This window comes from Drechmeria coniospora, chromosome 01 (assembly GCF_001625195.1).
Source record: "Drechmeria coniospora strain ARSEF 6962 chromosome 01, whole genome shotgun sequence".
In the NCBI taxonomy this organism is placed as follows: domain Eukaryota; kingdom Fungi; phylum Ascomycota; class Sordariomycetes; order Hypocreales; family Ophiocordycipitaceae; genus Drechmeria; species Drechmeria coniospora.
This window is the reverse complement of record NC_054389.1, coordinates 8,438,172-8,451,811: the sequence shown is the minus strand read 5'-3', so window position 1 is coordinate 8,451,811 and position 13,640 is coordinate 8,438,172. Positions and strand designations below refer to the sequence as shown.

At 59.6% G+C, this 13,640-nt stretch overlaps 4 protein-coding genes across 4 annotated transcripts; 1 reads left to right on the top strand and 3 right to left on the bottom strand.

The window, feature by feature from the left end:
- Positions 1–500: 500 nt before the first annotated feature.
- Positions 501–2,797, bottom strand: DCS_02228 (putative Modin; the record flags this gene model as incomplete). Its single annotated transcript, XM_040799556.1, has 2 exons — positions 501–1,669; positions 1,729–2,797. The coding sequence occupies 2 exons, from the start codon at positions 2,795–2,797 to the stop codon at positions 501–503; spliced, it is 2,238 nt and encodes a 745-aa protein (XP_040660439.1).
- A 3,598-nt stretch (positions 2,798–6,395) lies between these two features.
- On the top strand, positions 6,396–7,946 carry DCS_02227 (O-methyltransferase; the record flags this gene model as incomplete). Its single annotated transcript, XM_040799555.1, has 4 exons — positions 6,396–6,710; positions 6,780–7,130; positions 7,178–7,357; positions 7,419–7,946. 4 exons carry the CDS (start codon positions 6,396–6,398, stop codon positions 7,944–7,946), a joined length of 1,374 nt encoding a protein of 457 aa, XP_040660438.1.
- A 53-nt stretch (positions 7,947–7,999) lies between these two features.
- DCS_02226 (uncharacterized protein) lies at positions 8,000–9,197 on the bottom strand (the record flags this gene model as incomplete). The annotated part of the gene is made up of 2 exons (XM_040799554.1): positions 8,000–8,916; positions 9,077–9,197. The coding sequence occupies 2 exons, from the start codon at positions 9,195–9,197 to the stop codon at positions 8,000–8,002; spliced, it is 1,038 nt and encodes a 345-aa protein (XP_040660437.1).
- A 1,119-nt stretch (positions 9,198–10,316) lies between these two features.
- DCS_02225 (beta-Ala-His dipeptidase) lies at positions 10,317–13,065 on the bottom strand (the record flags this gene model as incomplete). The annotated part of the gene is made up of 2 exons (XM_040799553.1): positions 10,317–11,954; positions 12,019–13,065. 2 exons carry the CDS (start codon positions 13,063–13,065, stop codon positions 10,317–10,319), a joined length of 2,685 nt encoding a protein of 894 aa, XP_040660436.1.
- Positions 13,066–13,640: the final 575 nt, after the last annotated feature.

Below are 13,640 nucleotides of genomic sequence, written 5' to 3'. Positions count from 1 at the left end.
GATGTAGATGCGTTTGGGACGACGGACGGCACCAGAACTTGTTCGTCAGTCATCGTCGCCGTGCAGCACAACTACGTGCCGACCTGTCCGACGACTGGGACCCGGACGTTTGCTCTGTTTGTCGTCGCCATCGGCGGTTGACCTCGGTCATAGTACACGCAACACCGGGCGACCTGCTCAGTCCAGCCTCTCGTGCAGTTTGCAGCCTCTCACCCGCATCATCCCTTTGCAATATCAGGCATTGTGAAGCCCTTGCCCCTGCCATGGCATAAAATGTCAGTGGGAGGCGCGAGCCATATCTTCGGGGCGCAAGTCTTTATGTCATGGAGAGTCTGATGTTTCAACAGAGCGTTCCTAGCTTGGTACTCGAGTCATCGGTGTCATCGGCAGCATCGACGAGCAAACTCTTCAACGACACGAGCTGACTCCCGAGGACTGCTCGACGTCGGGTCATCTGCTTGCTGGCAGCTCTGCGACGAGAGAGCAGGGGCAGGAATCAATCAGGCAATATACACGGGCATCCGGCTGCCCATGAGCTCGCTCTTGCTAACCTGAACGTCCTGGAGGTTAAAGTCGTGCAGCATCAACCAGCAAATCATCCTAAACACCAGCGTGCACCAGACATCGTCGTGCGAGACGTTCTGATCCGCCAACGGCACCTGCGTCACCTGCGTCGTCTTCAAGCCAACGTCATCCTCCAGCCGAGGCCGGCTCTCCTTCTCCGACTCTCGCACCGCCGAGTGCTGTCTGGGCAGTTCCTCGTGGCCCGGCCGGCTCGTGGCCCCCTCCTCTGGCTCGTCCACGTCCACGTCCAGCAGGTGATGAGCGGTTTGCGTCGTGCTTCCGGAATCCCCACGTCTGTGAGCGGCCGCACTCGCCCGGGTGCCGCCGCTGCCATGCTTGCCGAGCCTCAACCCGGGGGGCCCGTCGGCGACATTGCTGCTGCAACGCCGATGGACCCCGCACTTCCCCGTAAAGCTTGCTCTGCGGATCGTCGATTCCGTCGCTCGCGGGACCACGTTTCTCCGCACGACTTGAAAGTAGACCTCCATGTACTTGTGTTGTCGGTACTCGGGTCCCTCCTCGTAGATCTCGGCGAAGCGCGGCGGCGCAGATTCGGCGACGCTCGGGAGCCGCGAACGCCCTGATGACGGGGACGCGGGAGCCTTTTGGGGAACGACGAGGGAATGCGAGTCGGAACCCTGGTCGTCGCGTTCGTTCATCAGACGCAGCACCTCCTGAATGTGTGACCGCAGCACGTCTTGGACCATTTCCCTTCGCTGCCTCTGCTTCTCCATCGGCGCCGCCGCCGCCTTGTCGGAAAGGCCGCTCGACGTGCCGTGGGTCGTCGTCGGCTTCGCCGTCAAGATTTCGTCCGTGTCGTCGAGAGCGGCGTGCAGAGCTCGGAGAAGAAAGCCTGCGGCCTTGTCGCCGTCGCCGTGATGACGGATGATGGCTCGCGCGTGCTGGGCAAGTCCAAGCTGTAACGTCTCGTTGCGAGGCACGCCGGCGAGGGGTACCTCGGAAAGCTCCTCGTAAGCTTCCATCATTTTGATGAGCGACAGCGAGCGTTCATCCCAACGGTCCGGCGTGGGGTTTGGAATATATGTGTAGTAGGTGTTTTCGATGTGAAAAGTTCGACTCAGCATGCCGAGGATTTCAAACGAGACTAGGCACGCACAGCGCATCAGCACAGTAGACATCCGTTCGTGACGGGAGCGGACGCACGGGGGAAGAGATGGGCCGTCTTGCCATGGCCATCCAGGAAATACTGCACCGTGTTCTTGTTGCAGCCGATGACGACAAGCGTCTCGGCAATCTCGCTCCTGCTCGCCATCTGCAGCGACCCAAGATCACGGAGCTCGTCGCTGGGGGCCCTTAGCCTGCGCCGGTCCAGCGTCTCGCGGTAAATGGTGGGTACGTAGCCGAAACAGAGCTCCTTGACGTAGTCGACCGGCATGACGCGGTTGCCCTCGAAGCGACACTCGCCGTAGACCTGAAAGGAGAATACGAGGCCGAGCTCGCGCAGCCTCTCGCCGAGCACGACGAAGCCGTTGCCCTCGGCGCGGTAGCGGTCGTGCTTGCGATCAAACTGCTTCCAGTAGACGCCCAGGGCCGCCATCATCTCGACGAGATGGCACATGGTCGTCGTCGCGTACGGCTTCGACATGGACGGCGGCATCGTGTCCCAGCTCTTGCGTTTCCGCTGCAGAGCCACCACCAACGTATGGCTCTCCGCGAGGGACGGCGGCGGCGGCAGGACGCGACCTTCCTCGGCCACGTCCCCGAGAGGTCTCGGCGGCTCGTGGCGCCTCTGCTGCTCGTGCCGCCACTGCTGCCAGTCGCGAGATTTGGCTTCCATCCGTTGGACGGCGCAGAGGAGGACTAGCCAGGAGGCTCGTTCGTTGTCGGCCGTGTGGATCCGCTCCTTGACCGTCTTGGCCTCGTACTCCTTGCGCGGATCCATCTCCGCCATGTCGCACGTCTCGTCGAGACTTTTCTGCGTGCCGTCGAGGAAGGCTATCGGTGCACCCAGGATCGGACCGTTCCGGTTGCTCGGCGGGGAGACGAAGATGACGGGAGCGTCGAATTGAACCTCGAACCGCAGCTCCTCCCAGATGAAATTTCGAGACTTTGTCCTGGCCCAGGCGCCCATGACCTGCTCGTTGCATTGCGTGTAGCCGGAGGCCGAGGCGTAGTACTGCTGAAGTACCTGCATAAACGTGGCCGAGAGCGCGACGAAGGAGACGACGAGAGCGACGACGGCGACGACGAGTTCCGAACTGCTGTCGCCCATGCCGCCTGCTTCTGCCCGGGGCGCGTTCGACTTGGACCAATTACGCACTGCTCGTCCTCATCTGGTCCGCCAGGACTGGCCGTTCGACCCTCGTTTCCTGCTATTTCGCGTCGCCTTGTCGCTGCCAGCGTGGAGGATGAGGGGATAGCCGATCGTCGTCCGGTCGAGGAGAGGAAGTGACAGATTGTCTGGGTTCGGCGATGGATCGAGTCTGCTTCGTCAATGGTCGGTGTGTCCTGAGGACGGTGCTAGCAGTGGCCCGCGAGAGTACGGAGGGCGAGAGGTACGGAGGGCGAGAGTCGGTATGTGACGACACGCATGGAGTACGTGTACGCGCACACTTGCATGTAACGTGTTACTGTAGGTGCGATGCATGTATGAGTATGAGTGTGGTGTACAGGACAGTATGCGGCCCAGAGGACGAGGGCCTGTCCCGTCGACAGGGGTGCTTGAAGGATCGATCCATGGTAACGCGATCAATACCGGCTGCCATTCATCCAATGCCCGCTCCATGCACCGGTGTTGCGATTTCGACAGTTGGTCCCGGAGGATAAGCGGAGGGGAGATGATGGAGATTCGAAATTTGGATTCCAACGGAACAAGCCGTGTGCATGGCCGAGGGGCCGATTCGTTTCGTCTCTGCTGCGTGGAGTGATTGCACCAAGTTTGAGCCTGGGCGGCCTGCCAAGGCAGAAGTTTTGCCTGACATTAATAGCGTGCACCCCAGCCAGCCTCGGCGCTTGCCGAGACCCTCGGGCCGAAACCAGTGCGAGGGCGAGTATTGGTACTTGGGTACGGAGTACTGATAAGTACAGTACTTCTACCTCGAGAAGTGTTGCTCTGGTATTATTATTATATCATTCAGTCCTATTGTTGTGACGCACCGTATCCTACACCGACCTAGCATTTGTTGTAGTAAGTGCTGTAGATCCCATTCAACAGGGACTAGTTTTGTGTTGTCACCTACGATCGGAAGAAGTGAACTCCATGTACTCCGTACTCCGTACTGTAAAAATGCTCCGTACAGACTACTCAAGTACTGAATACACTTGTGCTAATTACTCGTCGGCACATTCAAGTACAACTACACATGCGATACAACTTGCGTACAGTGTACAGTAGTTGTACAACGGCAAATGAGGGCCATTCGTGAACCCTCAGCCTGGTCCTGTGGTGTGGGTGTTCGAGCAGATGGGGTTCTTCCCTCGCCCTCTCCGTACTTGACCATTGCATCATCATGAATATTCATTGCAACGTAGCATGTACAATTTGGAGTTGCGCTGAGGCCGTAGATACAGTACGTCAAGGGGTCAAGGGGTCAAGAAAGACTCCCTCCCAGAATCGGAACTCCAGGAGGAGCGGTAGGCGTCAACGAGTAGCATGCGGAAGTGGTTATGTCGTATTCGCGAGCATGCAGAGCGCACATGAAGGGTAGAAATCCGCCACCTACAAGTGCCTTTTCTCCGTAACTTGGTGCGTATATAGCGTATATAGCGTACCTTGCATATGAATCGATCATGACACCTACACTCCGTCAGCTACCATGACGACAGGGCCTATGCTTCCATGAATAACCACCCCAACGATCCTCCAGCAAGCCAAATTCGGCACTGTATGTGTTACGGCTAATGATGGCTATGCATTATTAATGAAAAATGAAAAAGAAAATGATACTTTCGTTGCAATAGCCTTCCTGGACGCGATGCGCTACCCAACCTCCTCTGGCCGGCGCGTCCAGCGACAGCTGGCGGCTGAATTGCTTCACAAGGCAAGTGCGATGATGTGGCGGTGACGTACGTGCTCGTAATTGGCAACGGAGAAGACTGCTTCGCACCTGCGTTTCCATCTGGCAAGCGTGCTGCGCCAGGCTGTCAAGCAACAATCAATTTAATCTCCCTGTTCGCCTGATATCAGTCAGTGCAATTCGTGCGCATGCTCGAAAACCATCGGAAGCTCATCTTCTCTCTCCCAGCGACACGCTACCATCTCCTTCCGTCTGCTCCTGGCTTTCATCTCCTCCCCCGTTGGCACCTCTGCATCGTCGTTTGCGATGAGCAAAGGAGGATTTTGAATCGTGAATCGACAGACCAGGGTTCCTATATTGGATCCGAGTGAGCAGTTCCTCCGCAAGCGCAGCCACCGCCTGTACCAGGCGACAGGTCGCCCTCATGCTTCCGAGCAGCTGAAAGAGGAATCCAACTGCCATGGAATCGATCCATGCACGGAGTACCTATGCAAACATTCGCCCGAGCCTCGGCGCCTTGGTGGGTCAGATCGCGGTTCCCTCCAGACGGCTAGCCATCGGCGGCGAGCTCGCAACTCGCCCCGTGCGCATGTGTCCACAAAGCACAATGCCATTCATGCCTATTGTACTGTAGGTTGGGTGCCGTTTGTGAATGGAGGAGGCTGCATCTACCGGCTCACCAACAGGTGGGGGGCGAAGCCACTTGACTACTCTTCTCCACACGCTGTTTACGACTGCTCGCATTCCCCGTTCGAGCATCGGTACACCGCACCGTGGTCTATGCTGGACCGTCACGGCCCAAGAAGGGGCGGCAGCAGTAGGCCGTCTGGATGTGTTAGATGGCGAGCGTCTATGGCTTCAGCCGCTTGGCCGTAGCTCTTGGCTGTATCGCCTGTGCCGCGCCCTCGGGCTCCGAAGATGCACGGTGCGATGGCTTCCAGCTCAAAATCGACAGGATGGCACAGACCCTCCCCTCGCTTCCATAACCGGCGGCTGCTTCAAATTCTTTCCGTCGCGAGTTGATCATCGCTGGTCACGGAGCCAACCGGCTGCCGGTTGTTGGTTCTAACCAGCCCGGTCGCCACGATTTCTATTCGGTTCCTCCCCCCAACACTCTCATTGGCTGCCTGCTCGGCCGGCTGCTATTGTCTGCCTGCCTGAAAAGGAGGTGTGCCATCAGAGTCGTCGCGATGTCTGCCGTCTACTACCGTCTTCCACGCATGCTCCGTGCTCCCCGTCGCTTGGTTCAATGCCAATTGATTGCTTTCCAGCCACCCCGTGATCTAGTTGGGCCTCTTCTTTACCCTTGGATTCTTGCGCTTGGCTTAGGATACCAGACAGCAGGCAAGTCAAGCGCTGCCGGGTTGTATGTACGCACCCCGTCAAGTCCGGCCCAGGACTGGGTCGATGCACGAACGGCGGCAGGAAAACGATTCAGTCCGCTGCCGGCCCACGTCTTCGGATGAGACGACTGTGTAACAAGCATGACCGATGCACACTCACTGACAACCTTCTCCTGGATCGCTGGCTGCCAGCGCCTCACTGGGCACCTGAATCACCTGGTCCCGTGTCACCGTCCACCCGTCATGGAACAAACACACCTCGGGCTAGGAGCCTTGCCAGCAACAAACTAATTCGACACCATCCCTCTCATGTGCCAACACTGACAGGCCCGTCAGCTGTGGGGTGCGCCTAAGTCTGTTGGTTGTTGATGGTGAATGGCAAGCATTAATGGCATGGCTGAATTAGACTATTGCCCGTTTGTTCGCTGTGCATTTTCACCGTACACGGTCCCGAGTATATAGGCTCGGCTCCCTCACGCCATGGCAGACACTCTGTTTCACCTCGGCCGATATGTACTTTGTCGAAATCGCACGCCGACGAGAGAAAATGGGCAATGCGCAAGCAACAGTGGCTTCCGAGCCATCTGTCGGTAGGCTGACGACGCTTTCAAGAGCCATCGAGGAGAAGACCAAGATCCTCGCGGACAGCCTAGAGGCCAAAGGCTTGGGAGCGCCATCATTCCATCCCGATGGCCTGGCCGACTTTCCCTCGGCACAGCTCGGACCTGAAGCCGTCCAGGCAAGGGCCGACATCATCTCGATGACGCAGGAACTTCACGATCTGGCATTGGGGCCTCGCGAGAGCCTCAAGGCTCTGTCGTGGGATGTAAGTAGCTGCTCACGCCGTACATATTCTACCCGAGTCTTCATCTCCTGGTTCCTGATCGCGCAATAGAACGTCAGCTTCGTCTCGCTCCAAGCCATATGCGAATTCAAGCTGGCAGACGCTGTGCCCCGCGAGGGTTCAATATCCTACGTCGAATTGGCCACCAAGGTTCGGAAGCAGTCGTCCGTTGACGTCCCCTACTATGACCTTCGGCGCATTCTCCGCCTTGCGATGCTGAACAACCTCTTCACGGAACCGAAGCCCGACCACGTTGCCCATAACAGGTCGTCGCTCTTGCTCCTCGAAGACGAGAATCTCGCCAACTGGCTAGGATTGTACACGATTGATTTCTTCTCTCCCATGGCGAACACCGTGTCGGCCATGAAGAAATGGCCCGCCTCTCAAGACGACTGCGAGACTGTACGGGGATTCACTCCCCAGCGTGCGCATTTGCTGATCGATGACAGGGCCTGAATCTTGCCCACGGCTACGCCGACAACCTTTTCGCCCAGCTCTCAAAGGACAAGGTCCGCGCCAAGAGGTTCGACAGCGCCATGAAGTGCATCGGTGCGAAGGAGGGCTTCGAGGTATCGCACACGGTTGAGTGCTACCCTTGGGGGGATCTGGGGAAGGCTACTGTTGTTGACGTAGGTTGAGAGTGATGTGTGGACGGCCAAGGCTAGCCAAGACTGACGAATGAATGGCTAGATGGGCGGCAATGAGGGCTTCGCATCGGCAGCCATCGCAGAGGCCTTCCCACTACTCTCCTTTGAGGTTCAAGATCTGCCGGGTATTGCTCTCAATGCCAAGATCCCGACGCATCTCGCCGACCGGGTGAGACACCGGGCTCACAACTTCTTTGACGAGCAGCCGGTCATTGCCGACGCCTACCTATTCAGACACGTCTTCCACGCCTTCTCGGACAAATCGGCGCTGGCGATACTGCGCGCCCTCGTCCCGGCCCTGCGTCCCGGAGCGCGCATCATCATCAACGACGTGACACTACGGCCGCCAGGGGAGATGGCGAGAATAGAGGAGAAGAGCGTGCGGCTGCTGGACATGCTGATGAAGACGGTGCGCAACGCTCGCAACCGCGACGCCGATGAGTGGAAGAGCCTGTTTGAGCAAGCCGACGCGCGCTTCAAGTGGAAGGGCACGTGGAAGACGAGCGGGAGGATGTGGTTCATGGAAGCCGTATGGGAGGGTGAAGGCAGGAACGCAGCAAAGGACATGTAGCAGATACGGGCTCTGTCGCCTGTCTATTGTATCGTTAGGTAGTTGCCGTTCCATCACACCTTTGGCTTGAGCCCCGGCGCCGACCTCCTCCCTGCGTAGTTTCTCTCGGCACCGACAATCATGGCGACATGGTAGCTAGTGGCCACCAGGCGGTCGTCGCCATCAAATATGAGCACCTCGGCGTCGAAGCGACCATTCTGGATTGTCTTGGATGTGATGCGAAGCCGCAGCCACTCGACACCTTTGGTGGGCAGCTTCCTCTTTACGTCGAGGTTCATGGTGATGGTAGGGTACCAGAAGGCCTTGTTACACTCCAACATACCGTTCGGTACGGGACGCGTGCTCATCGGCTGGCGGTAGGTCTCGGGAAGCAGCGCAACGGCAATGTCGGCAACGTACCCGAGGGATATCGCCGTGAAGGCCTCTCCGACAGCGAGACGGATCCAAAGATCCAGCATTCCTGACTGATCGTGGCGGACACGTCGTCTGTAGAACTCGACGTTGTGCAGCGAAGGCAGACGACCCATCAACCAGACGTACATGCGTTCCCAGTCGGCATCCCGCTGCTGTCGTCGCAGCACGTCGTAGTCCATGACGGGCGGCGGTCGGTGAGGTTCTACCCAGCCGGTCGGGAGAGAGATAGAAATGGAGGAGGCGGCGACATCATCAGCCATGCTGCGGTTCGTCAGATAGGCAGCGACGACGATGACGCCATCACCATCGCCATCGCCATCAGATGCCTTGAGTGTTGGGGACGACTTTGAGGCTTCGTCGGGCTGGTGCAGTGTGACATGCAATACCGACATGGCACGACCCATCTTGGCTTCGCTGACTTTGAGAACGGCGCTGCCATTGCGGGCACGGGAGAGGAACTGCCAGTGCGCAGCGATGGTGTCAGGGTGGCCACGGGGCCCGAGGTACGCTTCGGCAACGGCGAGGAATATGGAGGCGATGTAGCCACCATTGGGCACTGCAAGGGGGGGGTCGCTCAGCAAGATGAACCACAGCTATTCTTCGTTCGAGGGGGCGAGCATGCTGTCTCGATCCAACCGGGACAGATGCAGGTGTGGATGGAAAGAGTAGGTTTCTGGAGGAAGCACCCTTGGCAACCAAACCTCGCACAAACGTACCTGCTCCGATGGAAAATGCTGGATCCAAAGTAACAGAAAATGTTGCATCATCGCGCCGGGATATGGCCGTGGCCGCTTTCAATGAGGCAGGAATCCCCAGCTCCGACAAATGGCGCCCCATGTCTACTATTCACCACTCAGGGGCAGCTTCTCTCAACCTGGTTTGCTGGTCAATGGCCGGTCTATAGTCGTCCGCTGATCAATATGTGATACTGCTGGTTCGGAGACGAGGTAACTAGAGAAACTCGAGGCAATTGTCAAGAGGGTGTCGGTCAAAGGACAAACGGAGGGCTTGTTGTTGGTCAGACACTGTTGATCTGTATTGGGAGCCCGACTCGACAGCCAAGGTCACGACTTATCCGAGCGCGAATGGCGGCAGATATCTCCATGGAATACCGTCTGGAGAAGTATGTGATGTGTATGTGCAAAGCGGAGGTGATGACGACGAGCGCCATTCTTGACTAGTGGCTGAGACTTTTCAGAGCGCCATATCGACGGCCAGTTATCAACATGCCTCAGCCGCTTCACCAAGCCGTGTTCAAGGCAAGCCAGCTTCTGCACCCCTTGCATCGCATGACTCGAGAAGGGGGCAACAAAGCAAGATGAGACGCACAAGGATTTTATCAACAATGCTCTCGGCTGCATCGTAATCCGGTCCAGTATTTCCTCTGACCCACGGAGTCCGGCATCGACGATATCGAGATCGCCAGCAGCATAAATCAACTCCCTCGGCGAACAGACAATCAGCTGAGAAATAAAGGCCTAAATCCCAATGAACTTTCTCGTTTTAGCAGAACATAGATGACAACTTGATGGCACCCGTCGCGTACGAGCTGAAGCCGAGGATGACCCACCGCTGGGTGCCACCATAGTTGATTCAAGGGCGCACGCAGCCAGGCGCTCAAATCAATGGCTCTTGAACCACAGAATGCTAACAGGATCACCAACTCGAGCATTGTCTGGTGAGCTATACACGGGTTCGTCGCCTACCAACGGACCAAGCGATACCAGTCTGTCGGATCCGTTGCCAACCGGGTCCAAAATGTCCCACATGGAACCAACCCCGGTTTCGCTGTTGGCACGCCGATGGATCCGTGCAGCCACATCAAAACTGGTTCATGGGCGGTCAACTGCAATATGCAGGACTACGTTGTAGTCCATGTAAGAGATAGATACAATGGACAGCCCGACGGGCGCCGACTACGGCCGTGCAAGATATCCTCCGCACCACTGCACCACCTCACAGTCGCGCAAAAATCTTGCCAAAAATCTCCCTAGCCTTGAGAAGATTCAAGACGCTCATGCGCTCGTTGTCAAGATGGGCAGAGTCGCTCGCCCGGCCGCACGGTAGATGAGCTGCTGGCGCACCAAACTCCTTCTCGAGGAAGCGGATGGCCGGTATCGAGCCTCCCTCGCGGATGTACAACGGGCCCTTGGGCTTCGACGACTTCGCCGCCGCGAGCGAGCCCGACACGGCAGCCTGCCCTTCCGTCGACCGGTCGAAGCGGTCCGGCCACGCCTCGACGATGGCCTGTCCGATGGTCCGGAAGATGGCGTTGGTCGGGTCGCCAAGCCACGGCTCGGCCCTGTTGTCGACCTCGATCGTCAGCCTGTTCTGCGACTCGAGGAGCGAAAACTCGCGGTTCAGGAACCGGCCGAGCGCGCCGGCGACTTCATCGACCTCCTGACCCGGCACCAGCCGCAGGCTAATGTTGGCGCTCGCGTGGCTGCTGACGAGGCTGCCGTCGGGGCCGGATACCCTGTACCGGTGGATGGTGAGGTTCGGCTCCCGCCAGCGGGCCATCAGCGACTGCTTCAGCTCCGCCTCGGAAACGACCTCGCCCCTGTTGTGCGTCATGATGGAGGCGATGTCGTCGTATCGAGCCTCCTCCTCCGGCGTCGTGGGCGGGATGCCGTCGTAGAAGCCAGGGATCTGGACCCGGTTGCCTGCTCCCTTGAGCGTCGACAAGATTCTCGTGAGGTCGGAGAGGGGTTCGTCCATGAGGTGGGAGCCGTCGACGCCTGAGTGCGCGTCCGGGCGAGGGGCGTCGACGCAGACGGTCGCGTGGAGCACGCCGCGCAGGCCGTACGTGAGGCACGGCACCTCATCGTCCAGCCAGTAGCTGTTGGCCAGCAGGACGTAGTCGACGTCGCCGATGAGGGCCTTGTTCCTCTTGACGGCCGCCTCGAAGCCGCGTGAGCCGAACTCCTCTTCGCCCTCGATGAGGAACACGACGTCGTTCTCGAGCTTCTGGGCCTGCACGAGGTCCGTGACGGCGTAGAGCGCCGCGAGGATGGGCCCTTTGTTATCGCTGACGCCGCGGCCGTAGAGGAAGCCGTTCGCGCCCTTGAGCGTGAAGGGATCGGTGGCCCACTTGCCCTTCTTGTGCTCGGCGGCGACGACGTCGTAGTGGCCGTAGAAGAGGATGCGCTTCCGGCTCGAGGCCGCTTCCTTCTTGGCCGAGAAACGGGCGTAGACGACGGGGTTGTGGGCCGTGTCGGTGCTCAGCATCTCGACGTGGCCGCCGAGGCGCTTGAAGAGGGCGCCGAGAAAGGTGGCACCCTTGCGGCAGTCCTCGGCGAACTCGGGACGTGACGACACGGTCTTGTAGGAGACGAAGTCGGCGAGCGTCGAGACGAGCACGTTCTCGCTCGCCGACGCCGCCGTCGTCTCGGAGCAGGCCTGGTCGTCGACGGACCAGATGGAAATGTCGTCGTCGTTGGCGCCGGTGATGAAGAACTTGTTGCACTTGTACGTCGTCGCCGCCGAGGCGAGGATCCTCCCCTCGTGTGCCTTCCACTTGCTCAGGCACTGGTACTTCTGGCTCACGCCTCCGGACGCGTGCCGGTACGCACCGTAGTGGGCGGTGCTGTATTTCTAGGTCGCGTCAGCACGGGCGGCCGCCACGGTGAGCTCGCTTCTCGGTCGGTCGGCCACTTACGCTCGCCCAGCCGTCGGTCGAGACCGTCCACAGGTAGCCCCAGCTCATCTGCAGGGATACGACGTTGCCTTCGTGGGCCTTGATGACGCGCAACCGCTGGGTCGTGTCGAGGTCCCAGAGCTCGACGATGCCGTCGAGCTTGCCGGCGTAGAGGAAGGAGCCGTCGAGGGCGAGCGACAGGACGGAGTCTGCGTCGTCGGTTCCGAGCGTCATCAGCTCGCCGATGCCGCCCGCGTGCTCGGCGCCTATCTCGTCGGCCCCGCCGCTCCTCGACGACGCGCCGCCGAGGCTCCAGAGCTTGATGGTGCCGTCGCCGCCGCCGGAGATCAAGACGTCGTCCTCGGCGTCGACCTCGACGGTGGGCCCCCTGGCCATGAGCATGCAGTAGACGTAGCCGTTGTGGGCAAACGGCCGGATCGAGCCGCCGTCAATCTCGAGGACGGCCTGGGCCTTGGGGATCAGGCTCCAGCGGTCGTCGCTCCGTCGCGGCGTGCTCGTGCCCCCGACAGCCTTGGAGTCGAAGAAGCGGTGGTTCCTGCGATCGGGGTGGCTCTGAGACCCGGGCGCGACCCGGGCGCCGGCGCTGCTCAGGCCGACCCACTGGATCGTCGTATTCTGGGCGCCGATGTAGAGCGTGTCGTGCTGGGGGCTGTAGGCGGTGCAGAAGATGTCGCCGACATCGTGAACGCCGTAGATCTCGAAGAGGCGACGCAGAGTCTTGGGGCACCAAACGCTGACGACGGGGTCACCGGCGCTCGAGAAGAGAAGCGAGGCGTCGGGCGATAGGAACAAGGAGAGGACGCTGCGCTTGTGGGCCTGCACATGGTGCACCTGGTGGAAGGTGGCGAGGGACCAGACCACGATCTCGCCGTCCTGAGTGCCGGCAAAGATGGAGTCGTGCCGAGGACTGACGGCGAGGGCAAGGACGGCGCTTCCGTGCTGCAGGCTGTGGACGAGTTCGGGGGGGGGCTGCTGCCCGTCGGAGGCGTCGAGATGCCCGGCGACGGACGAGCTGAGGTCTGGCTGCTGGCCCGAGGCGGCCGCCATCGTGGCTGCTCACGGCTCGTCAGCGGAGATGGAACAGAGGAAGGCGTCTGCACCGGTGCATTGCAAGCGATGGTCGGGCGAGGGGGGCGGGCGTCGGTCGGTTGCAGCGCAGGGGAAGAAATGCGTTGTGGGTGAAGGAAGGTTGAGATGAAGCCAGGAGTCCGTTTTCCGCCGCGATGGCGTCAGCACTGCCTCCAGCGGTGCTTCGATGACGACTTCAGCGCTGGTGGGCCGCTAACGCCCAAGAATGGCAGCTCCCGCGGAGGGGCACCGAGCAGGCCCACACTCGCTGGGGAACGCCCGTTTGTACCTTTATAGCTGCTTCGGATTGGATGCACAATAAACTCCCAAGGGCGGCTTGTGTGTTTCGGTATAATTTCACCTGAAATTGATCTCCGTGCCTGTGAGTGTAGGTTTCGGTACATCGGCTCGTGTCCGAGATCTGGCAGCGGTCAATTGGATGCTTACCCTACACGGGAAGGCCGGGCCCATGATGGCATCTGACCGCACGTCGAAGACACCACCCACGACTCTCGGAACCGACGACGCTGACTCGGTGCTGTCGCTCGCCCTCG